Source organism: Ixodes scapularis, unplaced genomic scaffold (assembly GCF_016920785.2).
Source record: "Ixodes scapularis isolate PalLabHiFi unplaced genomic scaffold, ASM1692078v2 PGA_scaffold1__304_contigs__length_218370807, whole genome shotgun sequence".
Classification (NCBI taxonomy): Eukaryota; Metazoa; Arthropoda; class Arachnida; order Ixodida; family Ixodidae; genus Ixodes; species Ixodes scapularis.
The window spans coordinates 76814542-76842396 of NW_024609846.1; the positions used below are offsets into that span (position 1 = coordinate 76814542).

The window sequence follows — 27855 nt, forward strand, 5'->3', positions numbered from 1 at the left end:
ACTTCTTCACCAGAGTGGAAAGGCTGAATTCCTCTAAGCGTCGTCCTTGAGGTCGTCCTAGACGTCGTCCTTGAGGTCGTCTGACCATAGTACAGCTTCGCTGGTCTTACTTCTTCACCAGAGTGGAAAGGCTGAATTCCTCTAAGCGTCGTCCTTGAGGTCGTCCTAGACGTCGTCCTTGAGGTCGTCTGACCATAGTACAGCTTCGCTGGTCTTACTTCTTCACCAGAGTGGAAAGGCTGAATTCCTCTAAGCGTCGTCCTTGAGGTCGTCCTAGACGTCGTCCTTGAGGTCGTCTGACCATAGTACAGCTTCGCTGGTCTTACTTCTTCACCAGAGTGGAAAGGCTGAATTCCTCTAAGCGTCGTCCTTCAGGTCGTCCTAGACGTCGTCCTTGAGGTCGTCTGACCATAGTACAGCTTCGCTGGTCTTACTTCTTCACCAGAGTGGAAAGGCTGAATTCCTCTAAGCGTCGTCCTTGAGGTCGTCCTAGACGTCGTCCTTGAGGTCGTCTGACCATAGTACAGCTTCGCTGGTCTTACTTCTTCACCAGAGTGGAAAGGCTGAATTCCTCTAAGCGTCGTCCTTCAGGTCGTCCTAGACGTCGTCCTTGAGGTCGTCTGACCATAGTACAGCTTCGCTGGTCTTACTTCTTCACCAGTGTGGAAAGGCTGAATTCCTCTAAGCGTCGTCCTTGAGGTCGTCCTAGACGTCGTCCTTGAGGTCGTCTGACCATAGTACAGCTTCGCTGGTCTTACTTCTTCACCAGAGTGGAAAGGCTGAATTCCTCTAAGCGTCGTCCTTGAGGTCGTCCTAGACGTCGTCCTTGAGATCGTCTGACCATAGTACAGCTTCGCTGGTCTTACTTCTTCACCAGAGTGGAAAGGCTGAATTCCTCTAAGCGTCGTCCTTGAGGTCGTCCTAGACGTCGTCCTTGAGGTCGTCTGACCATAGTACAGCTTCGCTGGTCTTACTTCTTCACCAGAGTGGAAAGGCTGAATTCCTCTAAGTGTCGTCCTTGAGGTCGTCCTAGACGTCGTCCTTGAGGTCGTCTGACCATAGTACAGCTTCGCTGGTCTTACTTCTTCACCAGAGTGGAAAGGCTGAATTCCTCTAAGCGTCGTCCTTGAGGTCGTCCTAGACGTCGTCCTTGAGGTCGTCTGACCATAGTACAGCTTCGCTGGTCTTACTTCTTCACCAGAGTGGAAAGGCTGAATTCCTCTAAGCGTCGTCCTTCAGGTCGTCCTAGACGTCGTCCTTGAGGTCGTCTGACCATAGTACAGCTTCGCTGGTCTTACTTCTTCACCAGAGTGGAAAGGCTGAATTCCTCTAAGCGTCGTCCTTGAGGTCGTCCTAGACGTCGTCCTTGAGGTCGTCTGACCATAGTACAGCTTCGCTGGTCTTACTTCTTCACCAGAGTGGAAAGGCTGAATTCCTCTAAGCGTCGTCCTTGAGGTCGTCCTAGACGTCGTCCTTGAGGTCGTCTGACCATAGTACAGCTTCGCTGGTCTTACTTCTTCACCAGAGTGGAAAGGCTGAATTCCTCTAAGCGTCGTCCTTGAGGTCGTCCTAGACGTCGTCCTTGAGGTCGTCTGACCATAGTACAGCTTCGCTGGTCTTACTTCTTCACCAGAGTGGAAAGGCTGAATTCCTCTAAGCGTCGTCCTTGAGGTCGTCCTAGACGTCGTCCTTGAGGTCGTCTGACCATAGTACAGCTTCGCTGGTCTTACTTCTTCACCAGAGTGGAAAGGCTGAGTTCCTCTAAGCGTCGTCCTTGAGGTCGTCCTAGACGTCGTCCTTGAGGTCGTCTGACCATAGTACAGCTTCGCTGGTCTTACTTCTTCACCAGAGTGGAAAGGCTGAATTCCTCTAAGCGTCGTCCTTCAGGTCGTCCTAGACGTCGTCCTTGAGTCGTCCTTGAGGTCGTCTGACCATAGTACAGCTTCGCTGGTCTTACTTCTTCACCAGAGTGGAAAGGCTGAATTCCTCTAAGCGTCGTCCTTGAGGTCGTCCTAGACGTCGTCCTTGAGGTCGTCTGACCATAGTACAGCTTCGCTGGTCTTACTTCTTCACCAGAGTGGAAAGGCTGAATTCCTCTAAGCGTCGTCCTTGAGGTCGTCCTAGACGTCGTCCTTGAGGTCATCTGACCATAGTACAGCTTCGCTGGTCTTACTTCTTCACCAGAGTGGAAAGGCTGAATTCCTCTAAGCGTCGTCCTTGAGGTCGCCCTAGACGTCGTCCTTGAGGTCGTCTGACCATAGTACAGCTTCGCTGGTCTTACTTCTTCACCAGAGTGGAAAGGCTGAAAGATTTTGAGTAGGGGGGCAACCCCCCGGGGGCCGGGGGGGGGGGGCGGTGCCGGGGGACACGCTTGCCCCCCCATTCTGAGAACTGGGGGGGGGGGCAAGCGTGTCCCCCCCCCCCCCGCCCCGGTTTGGTACGGCCATGTTTGTGGATTGTCGCGCGCACTAAGAAAGTCACTCTGTAAGCTAATCGTTTACAATTTCGTTCCAGCTGCAGCATCTGAAGTACGTCATTCTGTTTGCAAACAACAAGACAGGCGCACATGAGCTGGATGAACAATTTCTGGAAGAGACTCATGGTGTAAGCTAAACCGAATATCCATACTGCATGTAGGATGCAAGTTGTATTTGGCCCTTACCTGGGGGCATGGGTGGAGGAGAAAGAGAGTTGCACATTTTTCGTGGGCTCTAATAGGTGTATATCACAGGCTTGTGTAGAAAAGCAAATTGTTGTGTGTATGCTTATACAGCCGGAAGTTAGTCTGCCTCAGTGGGCGTCTGGTGTCTCAGCTGTAGATGAGCAATTTAGCCAGTGCGGTACTACCGCTAACCTGGGGTCTTTAACGTGCATCACGCAGTAGTGATACACAACCGCACGCCGGTACGATGCTCATTTATTTATTTACCCTAAGGGCCCTTTCGGGCATTACATAGGGGGGAATTCATACAAAAGGAACACGTTGGCAGTAGTGATACACAGAAAACAGGGAGAAAAAAAAAAAAAAAAGATCGAAACGGGCAGGGGCGGGGATTGAACCCACGATCCTGGGTTCTGCAGCGCGAGCTTTCGCTGCAGAACCCAGGGAGGGTTTTGAACTCACCCTGCGGGTGTTTTAGGGGTTTTCGGGTGTATGTGCTTAAATCACTGTCGTCGTTCGTCAAGAACCGGTGGATTTCCGAAAGCCGTAGAAAAGGCGAGGCACCCGTTGTTAGGACTGACAGACACGGGGTCAGCGATCGGACGCGCGCTCCCTTGTGACCTTTTTCGAGGATTGTTCTGTCCATGCGCGAACTATTCTTTCCTCCATCTATCGGCGGAAGCTGGAGTGTGCGTAGGAAGAAATTGTGAATAGGTGAAATGGCAAATGACATTTTGCGGCTGCTCCCCAAGACAGCACAGCAGGCTGTCTTGGGGAGCAGCCGCAAGGCTAGAAATAAAGCAACGTAGACTCGTAGAGTAGGTAGATTGACTCCGGGAACACATGGCAAAACACCGAACCAAGGTATACAGGAATATATGGGATGGTCCTCATTCGAGGGCAGGAAAGCTAACAGTAAGATAGAATTTGAGCTAAGATAAATAAATGCAGAACGATGGGCACGAAGAGTCCTTAGCTATTTACACGTAAGAAGTGTCGATTCAAAATAGAGAAAGCGGACTTGAAAACTTAGATCTAAATATATGGGCAATAGCAGGGAGGCGGATGAGAAGATGGAGTTTAAGAAGAGAGTTAAATAAATTGAGAGGGAAATATAGGAAGTAGGCATGCAGACTAAATCGACCTTGAAAATGTACATATCGGTCAATTGTAGGGGAAGCTCCTCGTTGTTCGAGGCGAGGACAGAAGTGTGGCGGACTAAGGCATATAGAGCTAGATATCATAAAGTAGATACGGTGTGTGGAGCCTGTGGAGAGGAGGAGGGGGCGGCTGAGCACTTGATACTTTACTGTTAGGGGCTTCACCATGTAGTAGCTGAAGAGGCGACTGGGGATTTAGGAATAGTGAGGGAAAAATAGACACGGGGAAGGTAGAGGTAACCAAGAAGATATTACCTGACTGGTAGGTCGAGGGAGGGATGAATATTTTCTTATTCCCTTCCGGGCGACCCGTAGGGCGGAAGGTGTGTGCACCCGGTTGCATAGAGGCGCCTCCGTCGTTTAGATTGTATATACTACATAGCTTTCAAGAATAAATCTCTAGATATATAACTGTATGCTAAATAACTGATAGAAAGGAAAAAAAAAAAGGACACTGGCTAGGTGGCACAAGCCGCCGCCCGATTCAAAGGATTCAGCCTCATCCATCCACCCATTCCTCTGTGCAACGAATGTTTTGTGTTTTTGACAATGTTAGCAGGGTGGACTCTCGTCTGATCGCGTTTTTTTATTATTTCTTTCAGAAATTTCACAGAGCGGAAAATGTCGATTACAAGAACGTATTAGCGATACGCCAAACGACGATGCAAAAATACTGGAAACTTCTAAGTCCGAATCCAGAGTTCAGATATTTGATAGTGCGGTGAGTGATTTCGCTAAGACGGTTTTCTGTTAATTTTTGCTTCGTCGGTTCATATCACCGGCGACGATATTTCATACTGCAGCGTGTGTAGCGAGTCTCTTTGAAACAGGGCTCGTATACTGGTGCCCTGATGATTGCTCCCATATATGGTTTAAAAACATCTATGGTTTAATAAACTGTTAAAATAATTTAAAAGATTTAAAAGCCCCAAAAACATGAAGATAAAAAAAACAAAAACACGTAGAACAAAAACGTTCCTTCTTGGTCTTTGAGTTTTCTTTTCTTCGTTTTTGAACGTTTTAAATGAACATAAACCAACTAGCTCCAACCAAAGTATTAACATAGAAATCATCCTATCTATGACCTCAATGAATAGTCAGCCTGTTGTTTACAACCTCCATCTCTGAAAATTAGCCCACCTAATCTATCAATCAATCGCTTAATCTGTCATTCACCCTATGCTGCATGTCGCAGCAAGAGAAAAACAAAACAAGTTTGTCCATTGTTTATGCGCTGCGCGAGGCAGTTCTTACAGGATTTGGTTATCGGGAGAAAAAACAATACGCTTGGCGTTTGAAACGTTTACGTCTAGCTAAAATAACATACAGCTAATCTAACTACCTAATATAAGCTGCACTTACAAATATCTTATGTCTCACAGCATAAGAAAAAAACGCGATAAGCGTGGCCTAGTCAATAGCCGTGTGGCTCGCTCGGGTTTAAATTCCGCCTAAAATTCTCCGATTTTTTCTTTAAGGCAAATGCATTACATTATGACGTGGAATCATTTGAGACGTACGGCGACCTTTAGTTCGCACCAGATGTTATGTTTTAGTCACTTTCATTCCAGCCCGACTTCACGTTTCACGTGAGCGTTGTGGCTTTGTTTCGAAATTCCCGTGCGAGGTCATAAGGCTGCGAAGTCATGACCCTATCGACTAATCAGGATTTTCTCGTCACGCCACCGACGCCGGCTTTACTGCGAAACGAGCTCCTTAACGCTGCCGCGTTAAAAATTGCAAATGCTCCGCCAGCAGCTAGACTTCTTCAGTACGGTTCTCCTTGTGAACGCGGGTTTAGTGAATTACAGCAAACATAAAATCACCTGGTCAAGTTTTGAAATGCTTTAACTACACCCTTCGCCCTGCAAAACGTCCCTTGGGAGCACCCAAGGGACGTTAGCGAAAAATGTAACGCGTTACCAGTAACGTCGTTTCTAGTGACGCGTTACCTTCAACACTGCGGCTCAAGTAATCAGACATTGCCACGAAGACGTAGAATCAACAATTCCAACGCGAAAAAGAGCACGGGGACTCACACCGACGCCGACAACATCGCATTTCTATGGTTTGTTTATGGGCGACGGCGAGCTTCTTGCCCACACTCCATCGCGCATGCGCGGCGCCGGTGGCGTCCGGTAGGGGCGCTCTGGTTTGTTCGCAAGCATGAATTGGTCTATATTTTGTATTTTCACAAAAAAAAAAAAAAAAAGATTTAGAGGTTTTGACCAGTAGTAAGGCCTCGACCAAAAACGTCATGATGTCTTCCCATATCGCGCGCTTTCGGCACCGTGGGTCGCCCCCGTAGGTGAAGGAGGTTTCCGCGTCGTCCGATTAAACTATGACGCACTGATATTTAGTTATTCTCTCCATGTCCCCTGGCTTGCCCTAACCCCAAGAGACGTGGAAACCGCAAAAAAGGTAGACGCTTAAATATGATTTCAGGGCACCTTTAAGGACATTACTCCAAAGTTGGTACGTTTGCTGCTAGCTGCTGTCTTTATGCACATAATTTATCGCTGGGTCTGGAGCACATAGTGAAAATTAGACGTTTACACTTCTCTGTAATGCAAAATTAGAGCGCAACTCTTGAGGTATTACAGCGGAGCTATTTTAGGGGCTAGTTTTCCCAAGATAGTGTCCACCTGCAAACAAATGATGTCACAAAACTCTAGACAGCTACCGCCACCTATGAGTGACGGCGGCCACCTTTCCAGCCTTTCCACTCTGGCTTGCCGACTTGCGGCCGGCCATTACTTCATTCGCACCAAAGTACAGCTTCGCAGGTCTTCCTTCAAAAAATGAAAAAGCTGAACATTTTTTTTTTAGAGCGCAGCTCTTAGGCGCCCGTTTCCGGCTTGAGCGGCGTCGGCGTCGCCGTCGGCGTCAACGTAACCGCGCGGTGCATTATGGGAAATGTCCCATAATGCACCGCGCGAGCCTCCCCGGGGTCACGTGACCTCGGGGGTGCACGTGACCCCCCGAAGTCACGGGACTCCCTTGAGGTCACGTGACTCCCCTGACGTCATGTGACCCCCTCCCCGAGGTCACGTGACCCCCCAAGGTTAGTTGACCCTACGCTGAGGTCGCGTGACCCACCCGATGACGTCATGGTCACTGATGACGTCACCGGCATCCGCATCGTCATCATCACTGATGACGTCATCAGGACGTCAATGATGACGTCACCGGCATCCGCATCGTCATCATCACTGATCACGTCATCAGTGACGTCACCGGCATCCGCATCGTCATCATCACTGACGACGTCATCAGTGACGTCACTGATGGCGTCACCGGCATCCGCATCGTCATCATCACTGATGACGTCATCAGTGACGTCACTAATGACGTCATCGGTATCCGCATCGTCATCGTCACTGATTTCGTCATCAGTGACGTCACTAATGACATCATCGGCATTGTCATCGTCACGTGACCCCCCCCCCCCCCCGGTCGGTTGAGCCACCCCCCCCCCCAATACCCTTCCCTCCTCCTCCTCAAGAGCTGCGCTCTGATTCGGCGTTACAAGGAGTTGTAAACAGCTTTCAATTCTTATTTAATTTTGTGATATACCTTGATTGGCGGCCCTGATTAGCGGCGGTGGTTACGCCGGGAGTGTAGGCAAGGGAAGAAAGGAGGATATGGTGGAGGCCCCGTTTTGGGTTGGCGAGAGGCCCTGTTGGTGGGCGGCGGCTGCTGAGGGAATTAGTGTGTCACATTATGTATATTTCCCCGCTAAATTTAAGTGGGGAAGTTGAATGGTTGTATAAGGTCACGTGACGTCGATTTCCTCCGCTAAATTTGGCGGAGAAACTGGATTGGTGTCTAGGTCACAAGGCGTGAATTTTCCCGCTAAATTCAGTGGTTAACCTAATTCGTGTAGGCGTCATGTGACATCAAGCTCCCGCTAAAGCTAGCGGGCAAACTCAATTGGGTCTGCATGTTCCGTGACGTCAGGTCACGTGACATCCATTTTCTCGCTAATGTAGCTGCGAAACTTAATTGGTTTGTAGGTTTCACGATATCAAGTTCCCGCTAATTTTAGCTGGTAACGGAAATCGTGTATATGTGACGTGACATCCATTTCCCGCTAAATTAATCGGGGAAGCTCAATTGACATTTTGGCTAGAAGACGTGAATTTTCGCGCTAAATTTAGCGGGGAAAACTGAGTCGAAATATAGGTCACGTGCCGTCAATTTCCCCAAGGTGTATAGGTGACTTGTCGTCAGCTGATGTCACGTGGCCTATATACACCTACAACTTTGCCATTGAAACTTTTGCTCTCAATTGAATATTTCATAAGTTTATTAACTAATCCTAATAAATTAGTTAATTGAGCCAAAAAAAATAGTCTGATTTGCTCCGAGCAATGAACAAACTTATTCCTTTAGTTTCGTCTTCTAAAATGCACCAACAAATATTCATATCGTTTTTTAACTTTGGCTAAAGTTACGTGGAACACCCTGTATATTATTCTATACTCTCAAAGAAACCTGCAGCATATATATAATAATAATAATATATATATATATATATATATATATATATATATATATATATATATATATATATATATATATATATATATATATATATATTACACAAATGTAGAGTCACTCTCTTCACAGACTGGCTCTGCACCCTCCTCCTCTTCCGTGTCCTCTTCCTCCTTCGTACCCTCCCCTCCTCCTCTGTTCCCTTCCCTCCTCCTCCTCCTGCGCACCCTCTTATCCTCCCCCGTGCCTTCTACCTCCTCCTCCCACAGCTTCCCCGCTAAATTTAGCCGGAAACGTGACCCCACGTGACCTCAGCCCTAGTTCAATTCCCCGCCACATTTAGCGTGTTAAACTGAATGGGTGTGTAGGTCTGTGACGTCCCATAATGCAACACTGCGCATTCAGTGCCCCCGCTAAACTTAGCGGTAAAACTTTCGTCACATGATCTTAACACCAGTTCAGTTTCCCCGCTAAATTTAGCGGGAAAACTCTGACTTCCCATAATGTAACGCGCGCGGTAACGCCGACGGCGACGGCGACGCCCCTATATCCGGAAACAAATGCCTATGAGCAGCGCTAAAAAAAAAAAAAAAGAAGTCTGCGCTATGACATTGAGCGTGACGTTTCACCATGTGGACGCATAGTGAAACGTAACATAATGCAGACAGTTTTTTTTGTTTTTTTTATTATGTGTAGACTTTTTATTAGCTTTGTTATTCGCCGAGCTTCCATCGTAGAATGCGGCGATTGGCTCTCCGGGTTCCTTGCGGAAAAACACGTGCTGTGGACTTGTTTTAGAGTCTAGAGATGCCAGATATACATGACCCGTAGGTCAAGACTCGAGACCCTCCCTGACCGAAATGTTTCTCTGTGTGTATTCTTGTGCAGGCACCCAATGGCGATGACTGATAACTACGGCAGCTACGACTACGGATCCAACACGATGTGTATGTACGATTTGTCGTAAAAAAGCGCGAGGATAAAGCTTTCTTCTAAATCATTTAAACTGTGTTTTTTTTTGTATTTGTTAACGGTGTTTTTGGTAAATTTGCGCAAAGAAAACATTTTCTACCGCGCTTTTGTTTGCGCCTCTGCCTTCTGCCACATTGCAAAAAATTTTAACAGCTATGTGAAGCGCCCATATGTGCAATTTACAATTGCGTTTCGCTAATGCGCGCCCCGCTAAATATCTAGCCATGTAAACAAAAGATTCGGGGATGAACTAGGATGAATACGCGCATTTTTGTCTTCCTACTTTGGACAACTTACATTATGGACACTTTTTGGGGGGAGAACGGGGGGCCCATTTGAAAGAGATATCACCTGTCTTCATTTACAGTTGTGGTCAAACACATGGCAGCCATGCTATTGGCAGCCTTGTACAACAAAGAAAGGGCGCTGCCGCAGTGGAAAATGAACACGAACTAACAAACGCGATATAGACACCACAGTGTGCAGGCTCACAGTTCCGTGTTCCCTTTGAAGGCGGAGAGGGAAACATACACCTCCGTTTCACATGAGACAGTTTTAGTCAATCGTTCCGATATGACACGGATAACAATACTCCACCGCTGCCTTTGCGCAAGCATCGTATGGTTATCGGGTATCTTTATCCGGGGTATCGGAACGATCTACTAAAACTCTTTTATCGGATCGTTGAGTGGGATGCTATCGGACTTGAGTGCGATTCACACAATCGCGTTGAGTCGAACCGAGTGCGAAGGTTGCTACGGCAACAGCTACATCGGCTCCAACAACCGGTTTTTGCCGGTTCCACAACCGGTAAAAAAAACGGTTTTAACCCCTTTTTGTTGGAGCCGACGCATCTGTTGCAATAGCAACCCTCGCAGTCGATAGGACTCAACGCGAGTGTGTGAATCGCCCTTTAGTGTGAAACTGAGTATATCATAAGCGAATGGACGAAAAGAAATAATAATGTAAATATCATATAGTACGCAGTGAAAGTATCACACGTTCCCTTTCGTATGAGGCGGGGAATAATAAGATCAAAAGTGTACATTATTGGCGCCGTGCGCGACCCAGAGCGTCTAAAAGTCATCGGCCTTCCATGGTTGGCCAAACGATACCACTATAACCTCTTGAGTAGGATTATTATTTCTGCTCTCATCGACGGGAATAAGGGCAAAGTCAGACTCTCAACTCTGACGGTGTTGGTTTGGGAACGTGACGACTATGCGAACAGCAAGTCGTCTGCTTCTTTCGCAGAAGTGCTGGTGACGTCAGATCGACGCCAAGCTCTTATTGGCTGATTGAAAAAAAAAAATAGTGGGTAGTCCTCAAGGCATTTAGCATTGAGCTCCGCCCACTATTTTTTTCACTCAGCCAATAAGAGCTCGGCGTCGTTCTGACGTCTCCGCCACTCCTGAGCAAGACGCAGACGACTTGCTGTCCGCATAGGCCCACCGCGCTTTTTAAGATACTGAACCGAAATTTCGAACTCACAAAACAAGGCTAGACAGATAGGTGGGACGATGCAAAACCCAAAAACATCACTCATACAGCGATATCTCTAACGGATCGCCATATTTTTAGAAAAGAAGCGCCCGACTGAACCCGGCCGACGAGGCCGACAAGGCCAGGGACGTCACGATTGTTATTCCCTCTCGTCCTCACTACGTCCCGTGTCGAGCTGGTGAACCGAAGCGAGGAGGAAAGAAGCGAGGCCGCTCCCCCTCATTCTCAAATTCTCCCGGAGGACAGTGATGTCAGAGGCCTCGCTTGATCGCGCCCTTCTTTTCGAAAAGTGCAGCCATCCGTTTGAGATATCGATGTACGAGCAATGTTTCGGAGTTCGTAGAGTCCCGTTCAACGCTTCTAGAGCCTTATTTTGCGAAATTCAAATTTCGGTTCAGTATCCCTTTAAGCACCATTGAACTTGTCGCTCGCTACTAACAGCCTTACAGCCTCGCTACTAACAGGAACCATAAGAAAGCGCCACCGAAACATCTCGTCGCCAATGGTTCATGCGTACAAATATAGGCTATGGTCGTAATTAAAATTTCAGGCTGTTAGAAGGATGCGGTAGACAAGCTGAATGGTTTGAATGTAAAAACCGATCACTATCGCAATAAAAACAAATGCACGCATTAAACGCAATGAGCCACTTTTCTTAGTTTACTTCTGCGTGACAATTCGAGTATTATGCAAGTTTTTCCTTGTTGTCAATCTGATTATAATTTCTCGCATTACAGACGTTTCGGGGGGACAGTTGAGGCCATACTACTTCAAAGACAGCTCTGTTTAGTAAGTATGGTAAGCTAGCAAAACGATGACTTAAATCCGGTTAGTTCCAACTTCCGCCCTACAACCGTTCAGAGGTGAAATACGGGCAAGGATGGAATGCCCACGTCCTCGAGCTGGATTTTGTAAAGGAACCGAGATATGGGAATAGCGTGTTATTAAAGACTTTTGGTAGATCGATCCAATCACTCTGTTAACGATACCCGATACTCCCCCAGCGCCTCCGCGCATGCGTCGTGTCGTTATCAGGGGTTTCGGAGGTCACCGGAACGATCTACTAAAACTCTATATTTTACGAGCAGGGTTGCAAGTTTTCGGTAAACACTGGCACATTCAAAAAAGTCATTCCCGCAAGGCAATATTTAACAACATCGGCTAAAAAAAAAAAAAGACGGATTGGATCTGTTTTTGATTATTTTGCATAAGGAAAACCTAAGGTTCGCAAGAAGAAATCTTCTACGGCTTTGTTTTCTGTTAAAGCGCAGCCCCGATTGAATTCTTCGCGAGGCTGGTTTTTTCTTCGGGATCCACACCCCTTATCTTGCCGTCTTCTCTTATGGGTACCGGAACGCTTTCTGAGTATTCTGGTCACGCGCCTCAAGGTTGGGAATCCACGTCCTTGTTCTGTTTAGTACCGAACTTCGGTCCGGCACCAATACATTGACGCCGAAGAACACGAAAGCTGTGTGGGAACCCCCCCCCCCCCCCCCCCTTCCCCTCCACCGATAAAACCACCCCCGAATTCGAAGAAAAATAAACCTCGAAAACACGGCACCCTATATTTATGAAAAATGGCTCGTAGTACGCTGCGGTCTGTAGTCCCGGCGAATTACGGAGCGCATGCTTAGAATCCCTTGTATGGAAAAGGCAAACCGACTTTTTAAGTCTGTTGTAGTTTAAGCCCCAGTTCCGGTCCATTTCCTGGAGTATTCAATGTGTTTTGTTTTTCAACAGCATGCTGAACTACGCAAGGATCGGATTTTACATGGGGGCAACCTTGCTGAAGACGATGGACATGAAAGGTACACTGATATCTCGGGGAACCTACTGTACCTTGTCGACTTGCTTGACACTGGTCGTTTTAATGTCTATGCTGACTTAAAATTAATGCGATTTGAAGATTCTACTTCGACACTGCAGACATAACTTTTCAACTTGGAAATTGATTTCGTGCCATGGGCGCTTCCCGGATGAATTATTTTACACTAAATTTGATGTACTCTTTATTTTTCAGGCAGAAAAAAAATTATAAAGATAATGTCAGGGTCAAGTATTTAACGAAGCACTATACCCGGAAAATATATTGATGCATTTGCAGAAAATATTGATGACACATTTCCAACATTATTTTACAAGTTGCTTTAGACATCCCTTTGTCGTAACTGCATGCACATAACTGAAATCCGTATAAACTGTCCACGCTAGACAGAGCCCAATATATTAGGAACTTTTCGTAGGAGTGCTTTTCCACCTCCGCCATACGCTCTCCGGAACCAAGACGCCACAACATGCGCATGCGCGGCGCTAGCCTTGCGTGCACATTCCCGGATCTCGTAGCGCGGGTTGCGGAGAACGTTGCGGGACAGACGAAACGATCGACGAAAAAACTCCCTAATGTCCCGTGTGTGTTGAATACGACATAAGAAACGATATATGGCCTAATTTTTACTTTCCTCGGGTTTAACCTTGATCAGGAGTCTGCTCGCGACAGAACATAAGGTCCCCCCCCCTCCCCCTTTTCGGTTACACACTTATTATGTTACGCACGTTTTAGCACTTCGAAGGGGTTTAACCAACATCTTGACTTTTATTTCTTTATTCATTTCTTTGAAATACTGTGGCCCTGCCAGTCTAAACAGGAGGGAGGAAAAACACAACACACAGAAAACAAGAAACTCAATCATGCACTCACCGCTTGAAGCGAGAGCAGGTAGGTTGTAGCTACCCATATACAGATATACATTTTCACATGCGCAACTTAACTAAACAATTCATTCAGCTGTGCTTCAAATAATTTGGGTCTACAACAGTCGACAACTTGCTCTGTCAGTGTGTTTCACTCAATAATAGTTCGGCAAAAGGAAGAGTATTTAAAGACATCGTTTCTGTACTGGTAGGGTGTAATTGCTTTAGTATTGCTCGTTCTTTTGCAGCGTGATGTTGGAGGTAAAATGTACAGTTCAGGATTAGCCTTCGTCAAGCCATTAGCTACAGCGTATAAATCTTTTAAGCTACACACTTTCCTTCTTTTTCCTAAATAGCCAGGCCGCACTTCATTTCACATTGTGGTAACCGACTCGGTGCGCTTGTTTTTACAAAAAAAAAAAAAAAAAAACAGACCGAAGTGCCAGGTTCTGTATCCGTTCAATTTGCGCAACCTGCTGCTGATTCCTGTATGGGTCCCATACGCACCCCGCGTATTCTAAGATCGGACGTACATAACACTCATATGCAACTAATCCAATATCTATATTTGCATGTCTTACCTATAGAATGGCGGAATTCTATAACCTTTTTCTTATTTGTAATACTGCAAGGGAGTTTTGTCAAAATTAGTTGACATACCCTATTTCTTACTCCACGAGAAGATTTCTTCCAGGGACCGGTTGAGAACTTCCTGATCTTGAACTGTAGCCACCTTTGAAAAGACCATACAGTCGTCTGCGAACAATATAACTTGAATAGAGGAAGGGGAACTTGTGTCTATATCATTGATATAAATTAAGAATTAAAAGGGGCCCTAACACTGATCCTTGGTGTACTCCTGAGTAAACTGCTAACGGGGGAAAGAAAACTTTATTAAAGCTAACATACTGCGTTGGTCCTTCTAAATAAAAATGTATCCAAGATATCAAAACCTGATGTAACCCCAATAAGGCTAATTTTTGTGCTAATTCGTCATAGGGCACCCGGTTAAACGCTTTAGAGTTATCCATAAATATTACGTCAACGTGATTTCGTTCGTTTATTGCTGATGCAAACTCATGTGTGCAGTTGCGTGACTGTCGATAGACCCAGCCGAAACCCGCGCTGGTGTTCATACAGCAAGTTATTTTCCTCTAAGTATTGATTTATATGTTCAGAAATCACGTGTTCTAAAGGTTTGCAGCATGCCGTTGCTAAAAATATGGGGCGATGATTTTGAAGGTCCGTCTTGTTATCGAACTTGTAAATGGGCACAATTTTCTCACGTAGCCAGTCTTCTGGTAACTTGCTCTGAAGAATGGACGCTTGAAAAATTAAAGATGAATATCGCGACACCCACTCGTAATATCTTCTCAGAAATGCGTTGGGGATATTGTCTAGTCCGGATGCTTTTTTATCGTTTATATTCAAAAGTAAATTAAAAAATAAAACAACACTTCCTGACAAAACCAACTTTGGGATGTGTGAGTCGTTGGGCACGTTGACAGGGTCTACCGGTGGGTAGCGTGACACCGCAAAGACAGACTGGGAGTATTTGTTGAATTCTTCCGCGATTGTAGAAGGACAAGAGACGACTTCATTATTGATTAACACTTGCGTGGTTATTCCTTCGGAGTCGAAAAGAAACGCCAAAGGTTCTGTGGGGCTTCTCTCAAGAACCGTGAGAGCACATTACCACACAAGCTTTTCTTTGCTTGCGTCACAAGATCCTTTTAACTGTCATCCTAAATTCGCTATCTCAGCGGTGTTTCTAACTGTTTTTTCTTCAACTTTTTATATTTCGTTTTAGTTGCAGAATTTCCCTCGTTATCTAAGGATGGCTCCTTTGTGCTCTCGCTTTCCTTGAAGGAGCAAAACGACTTATACAATGGGACACAATATTTTAAAACTTTCTTCACAGCTCGTTGACATCAGATAGATGACTGAAATAATCAAAATCTTCTTCTAAGTAGTCAAGAACAGACACATCGTCTCTGTTTTGGAAATCGTAAACTGTGTTTTCGGGACGGGTGTTTTGGGATGGTTTTTTCGAATAGTTGCCATGAAAATACCAGCATCTTATGATATGACACGCCACTTATATTATCAATCTCGTCCACTTCAATCATATTGCTAACAAAAACAAGTCTAATGTTGCTTGACCAGTATTTGTTTCTCGGGTCGGACCGTTCACTAAATGTCTCAGGTTGAAACAAAAAGCAATGTCTAGAAGCAGTTCTGAGGACAGTACCTCGTTTTTACCCACTTGACTGGTTGTCCAATCAATATTGGGCAGGTTAAAGTCCTCCGTCATATTAATCTTAGATTTGTTCCTAAATTGTAGAGCCATGCAGTCGTATAAATCTTCTAAAAACTTTCGGGGGCTTATAAACGGCACCGACCATAAATGTATTTCCGTCGATTGTTACTTTACACCAGTGGTTCTCAAATGGGGGTCCTCGGACGCTTTGGGGTCCGCAAGGGCATTCTAAGGGTCCGCGAAGCCCAGCCTCATCGGTCAAGCTTGGAAATAAAAGTAGTCTTTTCTCAGATTGCGAAAAATGTTTCAATTTTTCGGGGTGAGTTTTCTCGTGTATATGTCAATAAGAGAACTCTACTTCACACTCGCCCTTAATTATATCCATTTATTACACCACAATCATAATTAACCCCTACTTCCCCTTCCCTGTACCACGAACGGGGTCCTCCATCATCTCCGCGGATCCACAAGGGATCCGCGAAACATCAGGGGCTGAGAACCACCGCTTTACACCATAATAGCTCACCGTTGCTAAGGCAATTTATTGGCACCGGATCTACTTTGTCTTTAAAAAATGATACCCACACAACCGCCTCTTGATCCTCTGTCTTTTAGAATAACTTTGTGTGGAGGTGGGACAATTTCACTGTCCCCAATACCATCGTCCAGCCATGTCTCCCTAATAACATCAAATTCGGGGGGGGGGGGGGGGGGGCGATCGTGAGACGAGATCATTTCCAGTACGTCTACTTTATTTCATATACTTTTAGCATTGAAGATTTAAATTATTTAAGCGGGTATGTACTAACCGATTTGTGGTGTCCCTTAATGTTAGGGTGAGCTTGCTGTTTGTTTGCTATACACATCTGCCCATTGATGATGTCCCACAAGAACTATTGTCGCCAATCTTTATACTGTCTATATTGAAAAACACAACCAGCGCGACTAACACACGGACTAGGAGAAGAGAACACACAGGACGAGGCGCTGACTGTCAACTATTTATTCAGAAGACATACAGAGAAATTCACGCGAGGACTGCCTCTTTCTTTTTCCTCTTCCACCAGTCATTCACCATTAAGCACGCAACATTATAAATCATATCGAAATAAAAATTCATACTAACTAGCGCAACTTTCCATTCTGGTAAGATTTATATTGTCATGAATCAAGAAAACGTTTTCTCTGTTATCACGATGCCGCTTGCTGCATTCCCACAACTTCTTGCGCCTTTGAAGTGTCATCAGTAATAGTCGTGTTCAATTGTTACCCTACTGCCTCTCGGAAGTCTGCGTTTCTTTAGATTATCTTTTTCTGCGGAATCAAAGAATTTAACGATGACGGGTCGAGTCCTGTTCATTTTTCGTCCAACGCGATGCAAGCGTTCGACAGTGCTAACATGAATTCCAAGCATTTCTTCGAAAACAGCATCTAGTACCTTTGATTTTAACGTATCTGCCGTTTCATCGTCGTCTTCCGGAATTCCCATAACCATAAGCTTATTAAGGCGCCTATAATCTTCTAGGCTGCGAAGCTTGTTTTTGACATTCAAAAAGGTATTCTTGTATTGACGTGACGTTTTGTTGAAGACCCACGACTTTATATTTAACCTCTTTAGTTTCTTGGACCATTACTTCGATCTGTTCAACTCTTTTAGCTAGGCTGTCGAATTTGCTGCCAAACTGTTGTTGGCTAGTTTTTATTACTCCGAGATCATTTATAATCACGTTTTGTGTAACCAGAATAGTCTTCACCATTTCCTCCGTCGTGGAGTATCAGTGCCCCCTTCATCGGGTCCTGGGTTCGATTCGATGTCCCCGCATAACAATAGGTCAAAGGTGGCATCAATACAGTCTACAAAAACACACACGTCCGAGGGCATGGCAGCGAAAAAAGGCAAATGTTGCTGGTACGTTTACAATAAAAGGAGCAATCTTTACTCAATTGCATGAAAAACATTAGAGGGTTATCCATCGGTCCCGGTGAAGTGCCTCCATGACCTGCGGCGCCCCAACATATATGCTATAATTATGCAATTAAATGCAAAGGTGCAGGCGAGCTGGACAAGAATGACGAAAATAATCCCTGGAGAAGGGGAACAAGGGGGACAAACCTAGCTGTGTTTGGAGATTTATGTTTGTCCTTTGTCCCCCTCGTTCCCCTTCTCCAAGGATTATTTACGTCATATATGCTATATTCAGTTCAAATTTTAGGGATAAACGTATTGTAGTGCAATGGACGCAACGCAGTGACGTTGAGTGAAGCGCGAGGAAAATAAAGGGACAATGGGTGCCTGCACTCTAAGGTTTCTATCTACAAGGGGTCTCTACGAAGAGTAGGCGAAGAGCAAGAGTGACTGGGAGCTTATAAAACGCAGGATGTGGCGAGTCACTTGCGTCTCCTAATCGCTCCGCATCCAATGAGGCTGCATCAAATAGCCCAAACCCCGCGTTTCTCTTAAGCTCTCGGTGACTCTATTCAGAGTAATATAATGGTTATATGCCAAAATACGATCTTATCAAAGATCCGTGTAGGATGCGGCAGATAATATGGTATTGTTTTGGATTTAAAGTTCGACGTTATACGTCGCTTCGTTTCGCTCTTCCGCTTTTTTTCAGGGGGTCACTTCAAGCCGGGCTACAACCACCCCATAAACTGGCGCGGTGTCTACGCCATGGAGAGGACAAAAGAGATCCACGACTGCCTTCAAGAAGGCAAGGTGAGACTCTGAGAGAGAAACTTAGACAGAGAGAAATGTTCTGCAAGAAGAAGCCTATAGCGTCAATCGCACGGCCCACACACAACCACCGAGTCTTGTACTGGGTGCGAGGAATACTATAGATAAAGTGACGCTGTGTGATATTTGCTCGCACACCGCCACCTGATGGGGAACTGGCACAATCGGGTATGTATAGGCTCCTTTCGTGCTGGGCGGCCGAGCGTTGGGAACGGTCGGAAGAGGTCGTTGCACTCCGGAAACCTCGGAGTTCCATGGCTTTGCCCGTGCCGAGCTGGTGGACGCCATATTTGTGAGTTATTAGAGCGCATGCTCAGAACGAGCTCACAATAGGTTGCTAAGTCCGGCAATCTTGATGGTGCAAAATGCACGTGGTAAAATAATTGTGGAATCTCGCTATCAGCACGCGCTCAGCAATCGAGCTCACGGCTATGGCCGCAAGTGAATACTAAGCACGCCGTTCGATCGGTGCATGAAGGAGCCCCATGAACACACTCTCAGAAAAAAAGGTGTATTATTACACCCCTTGTCCCATATAATACACCCCAAAACTTCAATTCGACGTACAGCGCCCCATAATCGAACAGGCGGCCCCAAAGTTTACGAGGGGCTTGATAGCCGTGTGGTACAACTTATGAAGATAGCTGATGTACGTATTATTGACTACAAAAAAGAGGATCAGAGTTTTCTTTGCCGTACTGCAAAAGCTCCGTGTTTTCTTTCTTTGTTCTTTGATACGTACTTTAGCAATTTAATAACTTATATCGCACCGTTGTCAAGCCCCTGGTAAAATTTGGTGCCGTCTGTTCGACTATAGGGCACTGTACGTCGAATTGAAGTTTTGGGGTGTATTATATGGGACAAAAGGGTGTAAGGTGATACCCTTCTTTTTTAGAGTGATGCATGATGGCGCTGTTGCTCACTGGGGTCCACTGCGATTGAAGCATCAGGCTCCAAGGAGGTAGCCCTGTCAAAGTAGAAGCTGCCGCTTTCGAGGAACCAGGGCTCAGATTGAGGCACCGCCGTCGCCCAGTGTGTCATCCTCTCAACGTCGTCGTCGCTACGTTCTTTATTTATACGCATATATATGTATCAATAAAATAAGATAGATAAAAAGACACACAATCAAACGTCCAGCGGCGCGCGCACCGGGCACTGCCTTTAAAGGAAAAAGCCAGCCTCAAAATGAAGAACCACCATCATCATCATCAGTGGCGTACCAACTTGTTCTTGAGAGGGGGGGCAAGACAACCCCCGCTCCCCCTCCCTCCCCCCCCCCCCCCCCCTCCGGTCGGAAATTTCTACTATTTTACTACAGTGATGGGCCGAACTTTTGCTGAATCGAAAGTTCGGCGCCGATTCGGCGGAGCCGAACTTTTGCCGAACTTTTCTATAGATTTGGCAAATATTCGACAAAGATTTGGTAAAAGGTTTACGTTTTTTTGTTTGTTTTTTCTTCTTAACTTAAAAGCAACTAGTAGTGCCTATTGACACAGTTATTACTAAATAAGGTGATATTCTGCAAGATAATTGTATCGGTGTCGCTTTTGTGTGTTTACTTTGGCAATTTTAGTGTCTGCTTCCAGAAAGTGGCGTGACAACGAGGTTGGGTAGCAGCCGCCGCAGTCATGAATCACGCTACGAGAGTTTTGATTTTAAGACTTCATCAGCGCAGGCCTGGATGCGTGTTTACATTTTTAACATAAAAGCAATCACTACGTTCTTACTTTCTCTGGAAGTCGCCGTTTCGTGCGCGAATACGATTGCAACGGTTGCTGAGCCTTCACCTGAAGAGATAGCAATATTGTAAATATGCATGTTTTTCGATCTGAGCCACTTGACGTCAGCTTGGCAAGAAAGTGCGCGTTCCATATTCGCAACGTGCCGTTTTTAGCCTTTCAAATTCCGGTTTCTGGTGTTAGGACACACACGGACGTTCAAGAAGATGGGGAGAGTTAGGAATATCGGATATCCAACGTCGAGCATGAAAGTTCTGTGTTTAGTTTTATGCAGATACATGAAAATCGCGAAATAATGCGAACTAAAACGCAATATTATTCTGTTTTGGCACAAACTACTTGTAAGCCGAAAATAGGATTTTTATAATAAAAATAATAATTTTATTTGCACATAGGGGGAGGGGCCCATGTGGTGGTGTGCGGGGCTAGGCAGATAGCTGAAAACCCTTACTCAGAGCGCCTGCCAGCCCGCCACCACATGTGAAAAAACAAACAGACAAATAAATGTACAGAATATACGCACTACAGAAAGTGCGTAAAAAGAAAAAAGAAGGGGGAAAACATGTATCCCATTATGACGAGGATGCCAGCTGCATCCCATACATTCTGGATAGGGCTGGGCGTCGATTAAAACGTTTAACCCGATTAATCGCGACCTTTCAATGGATTAATTAATCAACTAATCGGCCTCGTTCATTCTCATACGAAGTATATAAAAAAAAAAGAAAATTGGTTTTTGATTTCGTTGAATTTGTGACAAACGGCGGAATATACCATCTGGATTTCGAATCGGCCTCCATGTGTAATTCAGAACAGTTCAAAGACACTCACGCTCACAGGTCATTACTTTATCTGCACGAGGAAAAGAGGTTCGTTGATATTCTCCGGCAAGAGCGACCTTCCTTGATTGTTCACAATTGCCTCCGCTGCGCTAAACAGACACTCAAACGGCGTTGAACTAGACGGGACACGTGTAAGCTAATCCAATTGTCTGAGGTTACTAATCTCGCCCCTACAGCTTACTTTGGGCTAAAATTTAGCCTAAAGTTGGCTCTTCATACAGATGTACTCGTCCTCTCAGCGTGGTGATAGCACTGACTTTCAACCGTTTTAGTTTCGTCAAAATTTTACCGATTAACCGGTTAAAAATTAATCACGATTAAATCATTAGTAGATTAATCGATAGGTTACTGGATCGACTTCCCAGCCCTAATTCTGGCAAGCTTCGTGACTCTCCCGTTTGACGGCAGTGGGCTGCGGGCACTGAGCGTAATTGTCCAGTTGTCAGTCAATGCTTCAACTACCTCGTTTCATGAATGGAAAGATCAAATGAAAATCACGTTATCCAGAATGCACCGCCTGTCACTTTCGCAGTGAGCCGCGTAAATTACTGGTCGACGTCTGTTCTTGAGGCAGAAAATATTGAGGAGAACCACACTCGCAAAAGCTCACGAACGCCCAGTTACCGTGCCGCCTACTCCAGACCTCGCCGTAACCGCTGGTTGTACTAAAGCGATGGTAACCGCGCAACTGCGCGGCGTCCATTTGCGATCCATGGCCCCGTCGCGTTCGTGCGCGTGCGCAGACATTTGCCGAATTTTTATCGAATCTTTGTCGAACTTACCTTCTAAATTTCGGCATCTGCGGAAATTTGCCGCATCTGAAGTTCGGCAGATTCGGTCCATCACCAACTTTTACGGCGCAGGTGATAGGCCCTCTAGCACCGACGCTCACGCCGGATTGGCCGTTCGGCAACGTGCGGAAACTTAAATATCGAATTCGGACGGCGCGTATATCACTCAACGAGCGTTAACCCCCTCCCCCCTTATACCCCCGTACACGCCGCTTTGCAGCCGGCAACCCAAGCCCCAATATCCCCAATCCACATCCGTAAAGAGAGTCCCATACAATTTAGTTCAGCGCGTCCACAACATTCGTTTTTCTTTCAACGCTAATTGTAAAAAAAAAAAAAAAATGTAAATATCGCCAAATGCCTCCACAATACAAAATGTTCGACGAAAAAAAAAAAAAATAGAAGTCCAAAGCGTAGATAGAACCGTGGTCTGCTACGTATGAGGTAGACATCTTACAACTAAGTTACGCTACCGCTTCGGAAACTCGCATTGTAACCACTGCATATGTTGACGGCGGCAGCGCCTATCTCCACAAACCTGCCAATCCGGCGTGAGCGCCGTTGCTAGGGTTTGTATCGCCTGCCAGTGTTTCGCCTGCCAATCCTCGGGTTTCTATCGCCTGCCAGTCCTCGGGCGCCGCCGGCCAGTGTTTGCCCTGCCCAGTGGCGGCTGTTTCAGGGGGGGGCAAAACACATGCCTTGCCCCCCCGCTCTGAAAACTGGGGGGGCAAGTGCCCCCCTTGCCCCCCCGGTTGGTACGCCCATGATCATCATCATCATTTACCGCCTGGTAGCCGAGACCTCCCCATCGATAGATGACTCTCGCCAAGCTCAGAAAACCTGTCCGCGCCGAGGCTATTGTATTTTTGAGGGGTGGAATGTATTTCCCCTAGTAAAGCATTTGTGAATACCTCCTATAGAGGTACGCCGAGGTCTGTTAACTGTCCCTCCTTTCCCGTGGAACGTCATCACTCTCAGATGGCGCATTCTCAGCGATTGGGCACGAGCGCGACGCCGAGTGTCCTTCGACGCAGCTCGAGCACGACAGATAAACGTGGCTTGCATTGTGTGGTCATCACACCATGATGGTGGTCATATCTACTTGCTCTTGGCGAAACGAAAAATCGATGGTGCGTATAAACTATCCTGACGAAGGTCAGTAGCAAGGCCGTCACTATGCCAGATAAAATGTACGCGAGTTCAAACGTATTGCGAAACGCATTGCTTTCCTCAATGGCTGCTTCCCGATAACTCCACAGAATGAACAATACGGAAAAAATATATAGCGGAGTCAATCAAAAAGACGGGCGTGTGAATATTATTTATAGATACTATTCATCATATGTTAAATACCTACGAACATATGTTACAGTTATATTTTCGTTTCACGTAATACCTTTTGTTTTGTATGCCAACATGGCTTCACTCGTAAGATCTTGGTATGAAAGCCATTATTACGTAATAATTGGAACCAAATCATCGTGAGTTCACTTAATTTTTTTTTTTACCGTAGTTGCATGCAGTGCTGTACGATGTGTATGTAGAATTACTGACAGAATGAGAACGACAGGGCTTGTCGTTCGAACGGCCGGCCTCCAGCATGCGCTTCATGCCTTCCGTCGCGCTTTGGTTGCGCGCTCGCGCTCGAAGTACACGAGATGCCGAACTTGTTGTTGAAGATGAGGAGCCCGCGCTGGCGGCGAGACAACTGCAGCTCCTTCCTGCCTTTCTCACCTTGTTGGTGACTATATAGTCAGTTAACTCCGCGACAGGCTCACCGTTCAAATGCGCACACCGGTCAAAGTTTGACCTCTCGGAATGCAACGTATCGCATCCCGACATTGTGCTTTTCGACGCCTGCGAAGTTGGAAAGCCTTGGCGTACAACCGCCATAACGCAGAAATCTCGGGAGGCGGCCCTCCTGCTCTCGTCATCTGAACGCGCGAATGAGCCCGATGCGTTTCGAGCTCGGTGAGTAGACTCCTCACGACCGCGCACTCCGTCCCATCTGCGTGCTTACCATGAGCAGCTTAAAGGATGAACAGCTTAAAAGAATTGTTCCGTTTCCACGGCGATGTTGCTAACTCGTTAGGGCAGTTGCTTTAGGGTCTATGGCCACTTTTGGCAATACGTTAAGTACGCTAATATCACGAACATAAAAGAAGCACAGCCGGGCTTTTCGAGCTGAGACATGAGAAGCCCATTGGGGCTGTCTAACTTTCCGCTGTTCATGCGTATGCACACGCAGAACACAGTTACTCACATGCGCGTATGACCCTTCCAGACCTCTTTGGTTTCTGAGGTTATATATCTGGGAAGCACCGGTCGCGCTCGTACCGGGATTTCTGCGGTCACACATAATTTATTTGATTCCACCTGGCCATGGCACTAAATATGTACCGTGCACGACTTACTACTTTACTTTCTAGTGTCGCTTGATTTTCCCACTTCAGTTTATATACCCCTAATCCAGTTTGTCCGCCGTTTTAGCCAGTTCCGAACCAGTTTGGTAATATCATTTCAGTAGTAAGTCATTTTTAATCATCAGTTTGCATACGCATTGACCTGATTGAGTTGTTTTACCAATCGTTTGAACAGTCTGCCTCAACGATGTGACCTGTGAAAATGCTGAACACCAAGTAACCCCCGGTTCACATCTCACTTTCCACATACGCAAGAACATGGAAACAAAGATCCGAGCATCGGCCTAATTTTAATACATTTAGAAATAACCTGCAAAGTGTTATACTTAGCAATCACTACTATCACGCAGCAACTATTTGTAGCGTTGAATGACATAGTAAAAGACAGTGTCTTATACCTCGTGGAGTGCTATGGGAACCGGCCCACTCGAGTATCACCTATGACCAGTTGACTTGTGACAACTGGGGTTGTAACGGCTTCTTCTATACTCTGTTCACCCATAAGCTTAGGAGACTGAGGTGGGAGCTACGTGCCCGCCGGACCAATCAGCAGCCTCCCTCTTATCACCTGACCCAACTCTTTGCGCGTGGGTATGGGCGTGTACGTGATGACGTGGAGAAAGAGAGGCGTGTGATTGGTCCAACGAGGACGTAGCTTCCACCGCAGTTTCAGCTTAGGGATGAACGGAGAATACACCTTTTCTACAATGGCGCAGTCATCTTGAATGTCGTCCCTTCTGGCACGCGTAAAAACACCGTTTTGACGTCTCCACGCAGCTGAAAAGTGCTAAAAAAAAAAAGGGGGGACTGATAGTCACACGTTCTTGTTTCGCCTGACCAGACCTGAAGCTACCCGCTTTTATCTCCACTGAACTTGTCAAGCGCGTGAGAACGAGGAAAGTCGGCGTCCGACGATTGGTTCTCGCATTCGAAGGCGTCCGACGAGTGCAGTGAAGACAACGGCAGCTAGCTTTAGGTCTACCCCCTAATCGCTCCACCGCGTGCTCTCGTCTCCCACTCCCTCACTTTCTCGGCGCATATACTAGTTTTCACGAACGGTTGCACGGCAAGTGCAGTGTGTGTTATGGCGCAATAAAGGTTCTCCCTCTAGGATCATTTACCGCAGGCTATATTAATTGTGAGTCAAAATACGGGTGAATCGGTAATTCCAATAACGGAGCGGTTCGAGTTTTCGATTCTGTTTTCATTCACCAGAACATGAGCAACGCCCGGAAAGCGGTGATGATGACGAACGCCTTCACTCCTGGTTTCAGGGTGAGTACTCCATCAGCAGTAACGATCAATCATTTTAACTAACTTTTTAATCACTATAAAAACTGCCTAACGCATCTGGATCCGTAGCCGATCTGGCTAATATCTGCCCCCAATCAATGCCCGCGACAGTTTTTATTGCAGTACTTCCGGCTCAAATCATATTGTAATATTTAATCAGCAGTTCAATTATTTCTTTATTGAAACACTGATATATGTTAATTTCTAAGTACTATTTTGCTGTTTAAACCCGAATAAAGAGGCATCCTACGCCACATCTTCAAAGATGCACACGCTACACATGTTGTTTCTTGTTTTACAAATTTGCTTACTAAACGGTCAGTGACCAAAGGTATCTCAAAAGCAGAAAGGCAACTTCGGGTGCTGAAAGAAGAATCGAAGGGAACAAGATTTCATGTCGCGTTAATTCAGCAGCTATTCGAGTACTACATATACTTCGTTCCAGCTTCGGTCCGAGCGCGGCCGATGTTATGAGCCGAAGGGCCAATCAAACAGCGCAAAAAGCGCAGCGTCGTGGTGTGCTCTCTGCGCTTGATAGGACTAGCCGGCGGAGGGCGCGCACAGAGAGACGGCGAATACCGGCTGGTCCTATCAACTGCGGAGAGCCCGCCGTGACGTTGTGCCTTTTTCGCTGTTTGATTGGCCCTTCGGCTCATAACATCGGCCGCGCTCGGACCGAGGCTGAAACGAAGTATATAGTGCCGGAAACCTTCAACCAGTACTTTACACATCGTATACGTAGAAGCCAGTGCCAGAGAAACGGGTGGCCCACGAATGTCTAGTAAAAGTCCTAGCGCTCAGGTCTGTTCTTTTTTGTTTTGTTTTGTTTTTTTGTTTTTTTCTGGTCGGATCATGTCTATAAGAAATGGGATATAAAAAAAAAAAGACGACACAGATGTGAAGAACAGATTTGATACCCGCTGTTAGGTTTAAGGACCTCTTGGATGCGTGTTTTGTGTCGGTTCATACCGTGTCAAAAACGAGCGCTGCGTCGGCGTTTGGCGATGAATCGGATCCAATCATGGGTTTTTTGCCCAAGAAATGACAGCCATCAATATTGCTTGATGTACTTGTGTTGCAATGGGTCTAATCCATTGATGGGATACTTGGCGACACACGGGAGAGGATAGAGCGGCTCATACTATTTGTTGTAACACAGTTTGAATACAATATGTGAAATAAAACGAAAGATGTAAAGCTCAGTTAACAAAAATAGCGACATGTATCAGACCGACAATTCAAAATATGACATTGCAGAATGGAGCGAATTCAACTCTAACAATTCAATAAAAAGTTATGATTACCAGAACAAAAGCACACATATTCAGAGATATAGAGAGTATACTAAGCACTGTTATATAAATTATGATAACTTATAAGCTTAAGCCGAGCAGACATAATGGCTATCCATACGTCAGGACACTAGAACATTGATCGATCGAAGTCATCAAATCACACGCTTAAAAAAAATCGGATTTCTTTCGGTGTTGATGTTAGGTGTTTTATATTTTGAGCGTTCAGGTAATTAAGTAGGTGGGGTAATACATTTGATAACATCTGCTCACCGTAAGTTGTTCTGCAGTTTGGCACTTTCCAGTTTTCTAAGTTACCGAGTTGAATATATTGGCAATCTCCTCGTCAGAGACGCTAGCTTGACAAGATGACATATATTCTTCATGACTTTTGACCTGTAACTCAGTCATAAACGGTATTTATATAAACTATACACATGCAATACATTCAAACTTTCGAAAAGAGATCTGCTAGGGTGATCATATGGAACATTACTTATAATTCGTACTATTTTTTACTGGAGCCCCATCATCCCGAATGTCCTTGCTCGGTCTCTGTATCATGAGATCTCCGTCGGCCAAAGGCGCTATCCGGGTTGCCGTCATCCCATCTGCATGCGGCGATCCACAAAAAAGAACACCGTCTCCCCCAACGACCACGAGAGGGGAAAGTTAACTCCCGTTATCGTGTTTTCTTCCCTGTCTGCTTCTCGGGGTTCGGCGGACATTAGATTGGGGACAATTGCGTCACAATCGGTCGGCTGCACAACTAACGTGCCTGAATAAACCTTTTGAGTTGTGAACTTTATGCACAATGTTGCAATTCGAATTATTGAAAACATTCAATATTAAAATCTAAACCATATATTTGTAAAAAAAAAAAAGAAAAAAAAAGGAAACGGACTTTTAATACATTATGAAACTTAGCGCATGCGCTTGACTTTGTAACAGGAGGGAGAAAAAAAATTGCTCTGATGTGAATCAGACCAG

At 45.8% G+C, this 27855-nt stretch overlaps 1 protein-coding gene across 1 annotated transcript in view; it reads left to right on the forward strand.

The window, feature by feature from the left end:
* The window catches only part of LOC115327173, a 99275-nt gene that overhangs the window by 62712 nt on the left and 8708 nt on the right, over positions 1–27855 (forward strand). The window contains exons 6-12 of the mRNA XM_029988126.4: positions 2515–2604; positions 4425–4543; positions 9211–9269; positions 11535–11586; positions 12538–12605; positions 18367–18467; positions 25496–25555. Of these exons, the coding sequence (XP_029843986.3) occupies positions 2515–2604; positions 4425–4543; positions 9211–9269; positions 11535–11586; positions 12538–12605; positions 18367–18467; positions 25496–25555 (549 nt within the window). The remainder of the gene's footprint in view (positions 1–2514; positions 2605–4424; positions 4544–9210; positions 9270–11534; positions 11587–12537; positions 12606–18366; positions 18468–25495; positions 25556–27855) is intronic.